The following is a 12,773-nucleotide window of genomic DNA, read 5'->3' as shown; positions in this document are numbered from 1 at the left end:
GTTTAGGCAGGACAGGAAGGGCCACAGCAAAAGACCCTTAGGTAGCTCCCGCCAAAAGGCCTCCCACCCAACTGCCTGGAAGAGGACAAGTGTTATTTGCTCTCAGGAGCCCTCCGTGTTGGCATGCAGCCATGTGCACTCACCCGGACGCCAGTGATGCCAGGGGGGCCGGGGGGCCCATCCTCGCCCATCAGTCCCTCCTGGCCCTTCTCGCCACGCTCACCATCAGGCCCTGGGTCACCCCTGTCCCCCTGGGTGGGAAGGGCATGAGGAGAAGAGAGAGAGAGAAAGAATAATTAGTCACTAAGCCCAGCAGAGGACTCAGACCTCAGGGTGCATTCAGATGTCCACAGCTAAGCAGCTTCTGGATTCCATGATGGTTCTCTGAGCTGCCAAGGCCCCGCAGGCACAGGGAACATCCTGACATGGCAATTGCTGGTGCCCTGCCTGGGCCCAGGAGGGGGTGGCTCAGGGAAGGGGGGACCCTGACCACACCCACCCCATGAAGTTCACAGGAAGGGGCCAGGTTCGGGAGACTAGGGTTGCTCTCTTTAATACAGATACATGGGGAAGACAAGAATCATAATACACTGAAATAATTTTTTTTAAAAAATTGTATTTATTTATTTTTAGAGAGACAGGAAGGGAGACGGAGAAACATCAATGTGTGGTTGCCTCTCACACACCCCCTACTGGGGATCTGGCCCACAATCCAGGCATGTGACCTGACTGGGAATTGAACCAGTGACCTTTTGGTTCACAGGCCGGCACTTAATCCACTGAGCCACACCAACCAGGGCTAAATTTTTATAAAGAAAAAAAAAATTTCACCGAGCTCAGCTTCTTTGAACTTTTTCCATTTTTCTGAGTTGCATTTTCAACCTTTGCTGACACGGGAAACAGTTTACAACATTAATAAGAGGTAATTGTTTTGATTGCTATGTACCAGTCTCAGCAGTGAAATAATGGTTCCAAGGTTACACAGCCAGTTAGCAATAAACTAAACTTTAAAGGCATAATCCAATCAGACTGCACAGTCCTGTAATTATTTTTGCTAATGTCTTTGTCTACTGTGAGCACATTTTCCTGCTGCTGCCTGCTCTGCGTGGTTCTCATTTTCACTGGCTGCAGAGCACACCCTCCGATGAGTGGACGGCAGCTAGCACTTACAGAGAGAGCCCTGGCTGTGTCCCAGCCATGTCTGGCAGGCAGGCTGTGCCAGAAGGAGCCCTGGGCTGTTGTCCTTGGCCTCATGACAGAGCAGGTGCAGCATAGGCAGTGGCCACAGAAGGACAAGGCAGTGCCCATCAGAGGCTGCCCCATCAGGGCTAGCAGGGCTGGTGGGACCTACAGCCAGTCTGAAGGTGGCCCAGCCGCAACAGTCTGAGAGGCCCTCAGGAGACAGGATGAAGTCATGGGTACGAGGAAGGGGTGGATGGGGGAGCGGCTTCAAGAAGCAAAGTGTCTTTTGCCAGTTCTGTTTCCTGGCACAACACTTTATGAGGGACGCAGATAAACTGGTGTGCATCCAGGGGAAAGATTCAGTTCAGAGGGTGTGAAGCCGGAACGTGGGAACAGGATCGCTGAGCGGACCCACCGCAGGCCAGTCCTGCTCGGGCCTGGGCTCTGGGTGCACCGGGCTGGTGCGGGGGATTGTGGGGCAGCTTCTAGCTCATCCGGGGAGGATTTCCTGCTGGAGAGAGGTCCAGAGAGGACACGGATGGGGGAGACTCCCAGCTATTGTGTGGACCAGCACAGAGCAGACCTGGGCACCAGAAAAGGGCCAAGCAGGTGGCTTTCTGAGGTCCCTGCTCCCTGACATTCTTCGATTCCAAGCATGGCCTGGCATGGAGTCAGGGGCCAGCCCTGAGGACCTTCTCACAGATGGCCCTGGCTCCAGGACTCCCCTTCTGGCCCGTCATCCCTGGCCACCTACTGTCCTAGCTCTTAGAGGCAGGCAGCTGAGCTGGTTTGCAGCGAGGGGCCCCAGGCTGCGCCCTGCAGGAGCTCCGGCTCCAGGGACCTCCCAGACTCCCACAGCCTGGGCTCTCGCACACTGGGGTGGGGGTTTTTGTGGGTTCCATGCAGAATGGGCTCTGGGGTTTCTAGAGAATCCCAGGGTGCTAGGACACCCGCTGATGCCTAGGAGAGCCTTACAAGTTGACTAGCTCAACTCTCTCAGTTTACAGATGACGAAACTGAGGCCCAGAGAGGCAGAGACTTCCCAAAGCCACATACGTGTAAGTCTGTGGCAGAGCACGGTGAGCCCCCAGGGTTCTGGTTCCTTCCAATTCCAAGGTTCTGCGCTCAGGGGACAATGCCTCCCTCACCTCTGGGGTTACACCGCCTAAACTCAAATCTTGCTGTCACTTCTCAATAGCTGTGCAACTCTGGGCAAGTTCCCTCCCTTGTAAAATAAGCACGAGAGTGTTACTATGAGAGTTGGAAGATACTACTCCATGTGACAGTTTAGCACAGCCTCTGCCGCACATGCTAAGAGTCACCACCACTGTCCCTGCCACCATCCTCACCACTGTGATGGGCCGCTTGTCAGCACACACAGCGGAGATAATCAGCATAAAGTCACTCTGTAAACTATCAAGTGCTGTGCACCTCCCAGAGGTTGTTTTACCGTGAAGGTGATTCAACAAACCCCACGGAGAAAACAGGTTCTCTCCTGGGAGTCTCATGAGGACCAGGGAAGACACCGCACGTCTGCATGACTCCTCTGGCCCAGGGGCTGGGGGAGAACTGGCTTTGGGGGGAGGGGACAGAGGAAGCAGCCAGGGACGAGGGGCTGCGACCGGTGAGGGGGAAAGACCACGAGAGGCACCAGGCCTGAAGACCCCTCCCATCCCACCACAGCCAGGATTCTAAGGAGAAGCAGGCGGCTGCCCAGAAGGGGGGCAGGCCTCAGCCTCGTGCCTGTTTTCTCATCTGCCGAGTGGGCATTGTCGTGTATGCAGCTCACAGGGTGGCTGGGAGGATTAAATGTGTTAATTCATGTAAAGCTCTTAAGGCAGGTGATGCAAACCCACAGTGAGTACACGGAGCATCTTAGCCACAGTGTTCTTCAACATCGCCAAACAGTGAGCAGGCACTTGGGAAAGGGTGTGTGTGTGGGGGGGGGGTGTTGGCGGGGAAGGGATGTGGGAATGCCCTGGTTACACCCTAGGATGCAGCAGGGTGCAGAGGGAGAGAGGCAGGCAGGGGGCGCTCTTGCTCCTGCAGGAAAAATGTAGGGCAGATGGGAGCCAGCCAGGGGCTGTCACGGAGGTTTCTGGGAAGAAGGGGAAGCCCAGACCCCGAGCAACAGAGGGGATAGGGCAGTGGGGGTGGGGGTCCAGGGATGGGGGGGATTGAGGCCCAGAGAAGAGGGGTGCTTATCTGAGGTCACATGGAGAGTAAATGGATGACACAGGGAATCCTGGGACATGGCACTTGGGACCCTGGGCTGGGGAGCTGGCTCACACAGTGTTACAGGTCAGCTCTGGGGAAAGCCACACTGGGCCAGAGACGGAGGCCAGCGCCAGGCCCAAGCTGGAGGTAGGGCTGCCAGCATCAGAGAGCAATGCTCGCCTGCCCAGGGTTCAGGGGAGCTCCAGCACCACCTTAAGGTTCTAGCATCTGTGGCTGATGGATGGATCTCTGGGAGGCGGCAAGTCTGCGTTCAGCCCATGGGCTTCGATGCCCGTGAGCCCCGGCTTTGGATTTTGGATCCAACAGACACTGAATGAGTACACCTCTACCTCCCTCTGAGCCTCTTCACCTTTAGGGTGGGAACGTGGTACACAGGGCAAGCCAAGGCTTGGGTTTTGGCTGTGCTAATTATTAGCTGTGCGTCCTTGGGCAAGTTGCTTAACTGAGTCTCAGTTTACCTACAGACAGAACTTACCCCTGCAGTCGGTATTGATCAAGATGCTCCATTTCAATGACTTAGTGTAGTACTTTGTGCTTGTGTGACCTGTCCTCTATAAGTAGTGGGTTACAGTCATGGGTGGTAACGACTATTATTGCCCTGATCATTTAGGATGTTCGGAAGATAACCAATATCAGAGCTGCTGGCTCTGGGCCTGGCATAGGGCGGGCATTCGGGTACCAGCCTTAGCCAAGAGAAGCTGCAGGTTTGAGGAGAAGGGGAGTGAGGAGGAGTGGAAAGTGGGCTGGGGATGGTCCTCAAAACTGCCAGTAGGCAGGGTGGGGGCAGGTGTTGGGGGGCTCGCCCCTCACCCACTCTCATTGGGAACCAGCTGGAGTCCTGCTCTCAGAGCTTTATGGGAACCGAATACTTCTGGGAGAAAACTTAGGTATTGCATGGGAGGGCAGTGGGGGGACAGGTAGGGGCAGTTCCAGAACACCCCCTCCGCCCCAGACCCCACACCAGAAGGACACTTACCTTCAGCCCGTCGGGCCCTGCAGGGCCACTGTCACCCTCGAGGCCCGGCTCTCCCTGGAAAGAGAGAAGAAACAAGGAGGCATTACTGGGGAGGGGGCCCCATGTGCTTTTACTTCCTCCCCTCCTTGAGGCAGGACCCCAGTCCCCGACCCCTAGTTAGCAGGCCCGGCACACAGTGGGTGGCTCGACTGAATGAGCAGGAGGAGGCTGAGGCACCCACTCAGCTCCCAGAGAGAAGAGGCAGACCCCCGAGCACAGCCCACTGTCTGCAGGGTAGGCTGGGCCAGGGCTGCCTGAGGACTGCAGTTAGAGATTGCTGGTCACAGAGCCACCCTGGCTGGTGAGTTAGCCTGGGAAGCAGCGCAGCCTAGCTGGGGAGAAGGGCTTTGACGTCAGGGAGACCTCAGTCAGTGCTCTCTCCGGGCTTCCCAATCTCTGGCGGTTTGACCACAAGCAAACCATTCAGCCCCCACAGGCGTCTGTTTTCTCATCTGAAAGTGGGGCTGACCCCACTTCCCTTAAGGGTTCCTCCAGGGCACAGTATAAGTGCCCACAAATGGCAGCCACTGGTGACACTGCTCCTGGAATCAGCGAGCTGTCTGGAACTCCGTGGTGGAATCCCCTTTCTCGGATGAGGAAAGTGAGGCCGGCCCTCTGACCTTCTTGCCAGCAAGTATGGGAACACTACCCAGACCCTGGGTTGATCCAAAAGAAACCAATCTCTTGGGTGCAGGCCTTCTCAGAGCCTTGAAAATGCTCCTGCTCGTGTGCCAGAGGGAGCGCCAAGCAGGCAGCAAGGCCCGAACATTCTGACCGCAGAATGCTTCTCTTTCAAGAGTGCCTCGACACCGTGGGAACACTGACCCGCCCAGGGAGGCTGAGATTCCCAGTCTGTTTCTCCAAGTGAGGAAAAAACAGACTCAGGGCTGTTGAGGAAAAGCCCTCCCCTGCCCAGACACCCCTGGGTGGGGGGGGGGGAGCTTCCCAGGGGAAATACATTTGCTTTCACTTACCCGCTGCCCAATGAGGCCCTGCTCCCCAGGGGTGCCGAGAGGCCCAAGGTCACCCTAGGAGAAACCAAATACAGGTCCATGGGGGTGTGTAGGGCCAGCCCCAGCCCTCCCAAGCTCCGACTGGTGGGGCTGGAGGGCAGCCCTCTCTTCCCAAGAACTGAAGAGAAATTGTAGAACACCAGCCAGAGCCCAGGCTACCACCACTAGCGTCGCACTTGCACAGCGCTGTCCTAAGTGCAGTTGAGCCTTTAGCAGTGCCAGGGTGAGGGGCGCAGTCCAGACCCTGAGCGTAACTAGAGCCACCCCACACCTCGGATTCCCCACCTCGCGCCTGGCCCTTGAACGCCGCAGGTTTGAACTGCACCAGCCAATTGAAAAAATCCTCGTATAAGTGAACACACCATTCCAGCCTGTGCTGCTCAAGGGTGACTGCACGTTTTTATTTCACATATTTAATCCTCCTAATGGCCCCATTTGGAAAGGCATCTTCTTTTTTACAAATGAAGACACGGAAGGGCCAAGGGGTTAAGTAACCAGCGCAAGTTCATGGCTAGTGAGTCACAGGTTCAGGCCCCAAACACAGGTGGGGTGGCTGCAGAGTGTGTCAGACGCAGTGATGGCGGCTCTGGCTGGCCACCTCCTTTCCTCTCCCTGAGCACCTTGAAGACAGACCCGACAAGAAAGAGGCTCCCAATAGGACAGAATCAATGTCACCACCTCCCCAAGAGATTCCAAAAAGGTCTTTCTCCTGCGGTGATTTCCAAGCTGCACTCCCTCCCTGCTGGTGTCCAGGGCACAGGAGGAAGCAGAGCGCTGAGCCCGCAGCCCTGCCCCGGCCCGAATGGTTCCCTTTCTATCGGTTTTATTGAAGGGGCATTTTTGGCATTGCTTGAGCAAACAATTCTGGAAGCCAAGACAGACAGTCCTAGGCTTGGTTCAACTCCCTCTGAATGGCTGGGAGGTCATCTTCCTCCTGTCCCACAGCCCCTCAAGGACCCCTCAGGCCACCAGCATGGCTCTGGGGTCTGCTAAGAGAACAGACAATGGAGAGGGAGGGGGCTCTCTCTGGAGCCCAGGTATTGATGGGTGCCTATTTCCCAGCAGGTAAAGGGGGCATCTGTGCTAAAACGCAGATGGTATCGGGAGGCGAGGCGGTAGGGCTGCCCCAGCATGGGGGCAGGGGCAGGTGCCGAAGAAAACACTGCTGGGTGCTGGGCAGGTGGTGCGGGCACGGGCGCTGGGCCAGCTGGGCCCTTGGCTACGGCCGTAGCCAGGACCCACTCCCCAGCCAGGTGCACAGAGGACCCATTATCCAGGGTACAAGAAAGGCCCGTTTCTATTTTGTGGGGGGCATGTGGCTGCCAGCAGGAGGCTGGTTCCTGCAAGTCATTTCTGCTCTTCCTTCATCCCTCCTCACCTTCATCCCGGCTTCCCCAGGAAGTCCTGGCTCTCCCACTGCACCAGGTGGCCCCTGCAAGAAAACGTCATTGGTCCCTTCCAGAGCAGGGTCTGGCCCTGGGTTGTAAGGGAGGAGATAACTGAGGCAGGCTCAGAGAAGGCAAGGGATGTGTCTGAAGTCACACAGCATGAGAGACACAGAGGGGGCTTGGAGCTTGGAGAAGGGACTAGGGGAAAAGCGGCGATGGGCTCAGGCAGCTGAGCCTTGGGGCTCCCCAGAGGCTGCTGGAGCCCTCTCCCTCCCCAAGAGTGTGGTTTACCACATTAGGAGCCCCTTGGCAAGCACAAGGAGGAAAATTTCATGATTCACAGAAGGCCAGGAGAGGAAGCCAGCAACTGCTGTGTTCAGGGCTGAGGGATTCCAGCCCTTCTCTCTGCAGCCGGGCCAGGGAGACAAGGGCGGGAAGTGGTCCTGAGTTATCACTGTTGGCATGGCTGCCTAAACCCTGGGGCTCGGTTTTCTCCTCTGGACAGGGCAGGGGTGTCTGAGGCTCCTTACTGCATGACCTTAAGAGGGCTGATTCTGCAACCAAACCTCGGCTCGGCTGAAGTCCCAGCAGGGTGGGCGGGGGGGCATTGCTGCTTCCCTGGTGCCATAAAGGAGGCACTGCTAACCCCTGCCCCCACGAGGGTATTGGCACCCTGCATCCCACCCATGGCCCCTGGGACTGGGCATCCATCTCCTCACCCTCTGCCATTGGAGTGCATCTACCCTCTTGGCCAGGGTGCCTACTCTACAGTCTCTGCAGCACACAGGACACAACTTTTGCCCCCGGCCTGGGCAGAGGCCCCCACAGAGGCAGGCTGGGAGGGGCTGCCACCTCCTTAGCAGTATCAAGGGACAAACAAAGGTCCCTCGGCACTCACCTTGGGTCCCATCTCTCCCGGTGGCCCAATTGGTCCCTGGGGTCCCTGAGGGCCCTAGAAGACAGACAGATCCACAGGCAATGGGGAAAATCCAAGCTGGGCCTTCTTGGGGGACTGAGGCTTGATAGTATAGTCTGAGGCGGGGGTGTGGTGAGCACCCACAAAACCTGGCACTCTGCAGCCCACACCCCCAACCCAGGGCCATGCGGAGGATCTTGGTATCTCCAGTATACACTCCAATCCATCTGCACACTCTCCTGTTCATCTACTTAAAATCCAGCGGGGTCCTCCCCTGCTCAGAAGCCTTCCAGCTCAGAAGCTTTGTTTACTCTGTTCCCTCTGCCTTCATGCCCTTCCAGCTCAGATCTACTTCTGGAAACTCCCACCCCAGGCCCTGGTCAAGCCACTGTTCAAAACGACATCTGCTTGGGCCTCAAGATGTGAGAATAGAGTGCGGCCTGGAGGGGCAGGAGCCTCCTATACTCCCCCTGCCCCATTGGGGGCTTTTCCTCCTGTGCCCCTGGAGACCCCGCCCTCTCCTCTCCACCCCCAGCAGCACCACTCCACAGCCCCTTCGCGGGGCTCCCCAGCAGTCGGACTGCGCTCCCTCCCCTCGCCCAGGTCTGGCTCTCGCCCCTCCAGCCGAGCTGGTCCCAGCAGTTCCCAGTCAGCTTGTTAGTTTATTCCCACCCTCCCTCCTTCCCGTCCCTGTTCACGGTGCTGAACACTCTCTACACAGTTGTTCCTTTCATCTCCACGACAGGATGGCAATGTAGGGACCATTATTCCCCTGTTACCAGCGAGAAAACTGAGGCTGGAGGCTTAGACTCAACTCGGAGCCCCTGAACTCCCCAGCCAGCGCTCTTCCCAGATGCGAGGCTGTCCCATCAGCCCCAGCATTGTCCCTCTCCAATTTCTCTCCTTGGGTGACCGCTGGCCCACACCAGCTGCCCGGGCAAAGATGTAAGGAGGGAGGGGAGGGCACTTACCGGTTCTCCTGGGAGGCCCTTGGTGCCTGGCGGGCCTGAGGGGCCCGGGATGCCCTGCAGGGACAAGCACAGGTGACGTTAGTCTTCTCCACCCTGCTTGTCCCCTTGGCCTCAGTCAAGCCATCTCAGCTTATGAGGACCTACCCCCCACTCCCACCCTCTGCTGGGTGACGATGGGGTCTCTGAATCCCAGGGAAAGAGGCGGGCTGGAGGGTCTTCAGTGCAAGGAGTGGCGACTAGAAACCGGAGTTTCCACAGCAGGACGGGAGCTTGGCTAAGGCGCTATTATCTTCCCACACGGCCCACAGAATTTCAGGAACCAGCGGTACTTACGGGAAAGCCTCGGGCGCCCACGTGCCCTCGCTCACCAGGTGCGCCCTGGAAGCACATTTGGGTTCATTAGAGGCACATGCCACAAAGCAGGGAGCGGGGCGGGGGGCTGGCAGCCGTGGCCTGACGTACCTGCTGCCCAGGCTGGCCCGGTCTGCCCTGCGGTCCTGGAGGGCCCTGCGGGAAGCAAAGCACTCGGCGGTGGAGAGGGTACCTGGGAGGCCCCTTGACAGAGGGGGGACCCACACTCCCACAGGAGATATAACGAACCACGGAATCCACCCTTCTCCGCAATGGGCAGGTGGGGAAACTAAGGCCCAACAAGGGGCGTGGCTCGCCTCAGGTGCTCTGGGTTGAGAACCAAGGACCACGTGTGCCTGAAAGGGCTAGAAGCAGCCTCGCTTCTCAGGGGCCCTGGAGGGGTTTGGGGTCCGGGGAACGGGGCCAGAGGCCACGTGTGGTTCTTCCTCACTCTCACGCTTCCCACTCTCTCTCATTCACAGGCTTTTGCTCATTCTCACTCTTGGTCTCAAAGCTCCTTCTCCCTTTCCCTGCCCCCACGCTTGCTGCTTAGTGGTGTGTTTGTGTGTGCCTGTAGTTCGGGGGAGGGCAGGAGTGGCTGGATGAGCTCTCAGGAGCTACCCTACAGCCTCTCCTAGAGGGACTCCTGGCTGCCCCCAAGGGGCCTCGTGCCGAGGAGGGTGTGAGCCCTGCTTCCTGGATTCTTGACTTGGTAAGGGGAGAGGACGGGCAGGACATGGGGGTTCATACCTTCAGACCCCGGGGCCCCTGCTCCCCAGCTGGTCCGTCTGGTCCTCGGGGGCCCTGGAACAGGGAAAAGGGACTAGCACAGTGGACAGCAGGGGTCTCCCTCGGGCTGGGAACCAGGAGGGCGGGGCTGGCCAGAGCCTTGGGCTTTTCCCTACCGAGCCTGAGGCTCCTTCCTCTCCTTGTGTTTCCCGCTCACGCCCACCCTGAGGCAGGCCACCCCTGTGCAGCGTGTCTGCTGGGATGGCTCTGCAGAGGGCTCCCATGGGTGCACTCCACTAGAGGCCTTACCACTCCAGAATGGGGTCAGTGGTGCCTTTAAACACTATTTAAAGAGACCATGGGTGGGTGGCCAGCCAACCCATTTCACAGACATGGGGACTGAGGTCCAGAGCCAAGAGACCAATGGCCAAGTCCTCAGAGTCAGGTCTTTGGACTCTGCTGTCCCATGTTTTCCCCAGACACACTTGGGCATAAGCAGGTATGTGAACCACAGCCCTTGGGGACACTGACAGAGAAGGACCTGGAGAGGGTCTGCCTGTGGCCACAGCTCCCTCTCCAGCCAGCTGCCCCAGCTCATCTGGCCTAGCTCACGTGAGGAGGGGACAGGAGCAGGGCATGGGTCCAACGGCTGTTCCCTGGGGTTCTGGACTCAGGTCTGAGCCTCGAGACAAAATTCTTGGTCTTTTGAGAGCTAGAAGGTCTCCGGGACAGGTGGAACCTCCCTTTGCCCCTGCTGCACAGATGGGAACACGGGGGCCAAGGGAAGTGAATTGTCTGAGGTCTCTTTAGCACATTGGCAGCTGGCATCCCTTCCAGGGCTCCACCGCCGCCCCCGCGTTTCCCCCTCCATGGGATGGGACACAGACGGGAGAGGGCGCCCTGGGAAAGGCCCCCATGTGGAATGCTGCAGTATCTGTTCTGTGTGGGGCAGAGAGGCTGTGCCGGAGAGACAAAGAGAGGCTGCCCACCCCGCCTGGGAGCTTGTGGGCCGGCCACAAAAGGGAGCCAGGGAAGTGCCTGGGTGGCAGGGAGATGAGGGGTGAGAAAACGAAAGGAGAAATTACTTAAAAACTGAACAAGGAAGTTTTCCATTAATAATTGAGTTGGAAAAAGTGACAATTGCTCTTATCTGCTGCTCGGGGCTCTGGCTGCTTCAGCTCCACACCACAGCCCTAAATAGCGTCTCACTGACTACATCGGCTGGGATGGGAGGCCCTGAGGGGGTGGGGGCTGCAGCTGGGTGGTTTGGTGGTTGATCTGAGAGCCTTTGTTCCCACCATCCCCGAGCCTAGAGCCCAGCGGGGGTCCAGTGTTAGGCACTGGAAATGTCATGTCCTAGGGACAAGGGATTGCTCCTTGCTCAGCCTCAGGAATGGGGATGAGAACTCTTTATAATGCCCACGGGCAGCTCAGCACCTGGCCTATATAGTAAGTGCTCATTGAAACCTGCCTCTGCCAGAAGAGGCTGCAGGCTCCCGAGGGTCAGGGACACAGAGGAATGGCTCAGTGAATCTGGATGCAGCCCCTTCCCCAGAACAGGCAGCTTATATCATGATGTGTAGAACCAGCTAAGGGTCTTCACAGGTCCAAGACGAGGTTTGATTACAGGCTATGGGGGTGCAAGTTCTGGTTTTGCTGCCAGCTTGCTGTGTGACCCCAGGAAAGCCCCTCCTCTCTCTGGGCCTCAGTTTCAGGTAGACACTACAGACCGTATGTTAGACTGAACCCTCTGTTCATTGACAGGGGCCCGGTGGAGATGGAGCCAGATGGGGGTGGGACATCCTGGGTCCTGGGAGCCAGAACAGAGGCTAAGCAGAAGGGTGGGCATCTGGGCCTTTCTGAGAGATGTCGCCTGGCCTTCGGGCTGTCTCTCGCTCAGGCATAAACCCCCCCAGAAAGGAACAGCTCTGGGAGTGGAGCAGAGGCCCAGAAGGGTCAAGGGTTTGGCCTGAATCACACAGCACCCTGTTTATCCCAGGAATCAAGGCCTTTCTGGAGAAGTAATAACAGTGACAACAACAGCAGTAGCAGCAATAGTGAAAGCTATTGCCCTCCCTTACACATAAGGAAACAGCCTATGGTCACACAGCCAGTAAGCAGAGGAGCCAGAATTTCAACCAAGTCAGCCAGCCAGATGCGTATGGCTCCCCACCACTGCCTGTCACTGTTCGTCAGTGTGAGAGTGAGCTCCCCGTCACCGCACGTGTTCAGGTCAGGGCCTAGAAGAGCCTGCCAGGAAGGCTCTGTGCTGGGATGAGGTGTTAGAGAAGACAATGTCTAAGATCCCTGTTCCCCAGGGGACTCTGCTCCCTGGGCACACCAGAGAGCTCTGGAAGCTCAGGCAGGCTCAGGAGAAAGAGGACCAACCTTCCTGTCTGGAGGGAGAAGGAGGCCATGGGCCCCAGCCACCCTCACCTCGCTTCCCACTGTGCAGGCAGAGGACAAAGGCAGCCACACCCCTGCGCACCCTCGCTCTGGCCACTCAGCAGCTGACCCGTGTCCTGCAGGTCCTTCTTCCTTCCCCAAACGAACACAGCTGCGCTGCGCTGCCCTGCTGGAGGCGGGCCTGGATTTCTCTCAGAGCCACAAGTCTGCTCTCTTGGAGCCACTGCCCAGGAAGATGTCTGAAGTCACAGCTGGGGCTTGGTGGGAGGAGCCCCTGCCTGGGACAGAAAATCTGGCCAATCGCAGCTTTGTGAAAAAGAGGTGGCTGACAGAGGGAATGAATACACGCCAAGCGCACCCTACGCATGGCTGCCTGTCCGGAGCTGACCTGTGGGAGGTGCTCATGAGGGGGCCTAATCCCCATGGCCATCCCATAAGGTTGGTTCTGCTGCTGACCCATTTCACAGAGGAAAATTGGAGGCTCACAGAGGAGAAGTCAGGATTCAGGGCCAGGTCTGCTGGTCTCTAAGCCCCCCTCACAGGACCAGAATCCAGGGGCAGCAC

General features: G+C 57.8%; 1 protein-coding gene across 3 annotated transcripts in view; it reads right to left on the bottom strand.

The window, feature by feature from the left end:
* The window catches only part of COL27A1 (collagen type XXVII alpha 1 chain), a 129,812-nt gene that overhangs the window by 28,840 nt on the left and 88,199 nt on the right, over window positions 1-12,773 (bottom strand). For all 3 annotated transcript variants that reach the window (XR_006785878.1, XM_045840704.1, XM_045840703.1), the window contains exons 29-37: window positions 9,825-9,878; window positions 9,186-9,230; window positions 9,057-9,101; window positions 8,724-8,777; window positions 7,735-7,788; window positions 6,827-6,880; window positions 5,410-5,463; window positions 4,397-4,450; window positions 144-251 (exon numbers count right to left, since the gene is read on the bottom strand). Coding sequence is in view for 2 of the 3 variants with exons in the window: in XM_045840704.1 (XP_045696660.1) it covers window positions 144-251; window positions 4,397-4,450; window positions 5,410-5,463; window positions 6,827-6,880; window positions 7,735-7,788; window positions 8,724-8,777; window positions 9,057-9,101; window positions 9,186-9,230; window positions 9,825-9,878 (522 nt within the window). In the remaining variant the exon portion in view is untranslated. The remainder of the gene's footprint in view (window positions 1-143; window positions 252-4,396; window positions 4,451-5,409; window positions 5,464-6,826; window positions 6,881-7,734; window positions 7,789-8,723; window positions 8,778-9,056; window positions 9,102-9,185; window positions 9,231-9,824; window positions 9,879-12,773) is intronic.

Source organism: Phyllostomus hastatus, unplaced genomic scaffold (assembly GCF_019186645.2).
Source record: "Phyllostomus hastatus isolate PE091 unplaced genomic scaffold, TTU_PhHast_1.1 phas_contig_34, whole genome shotgun sequence".
NCBI lineage: Eukaryota > Metazoa > Chordata > Mammalia > Chiroptera > Phyllostomidae > Phyllostomus > Phyllostomus hastatus.
The sequence above is the reverse complement of the archived record's forward strand: the minus strand, read 5'-3'. Positions and strand labels throughout refer to the sequence as shown.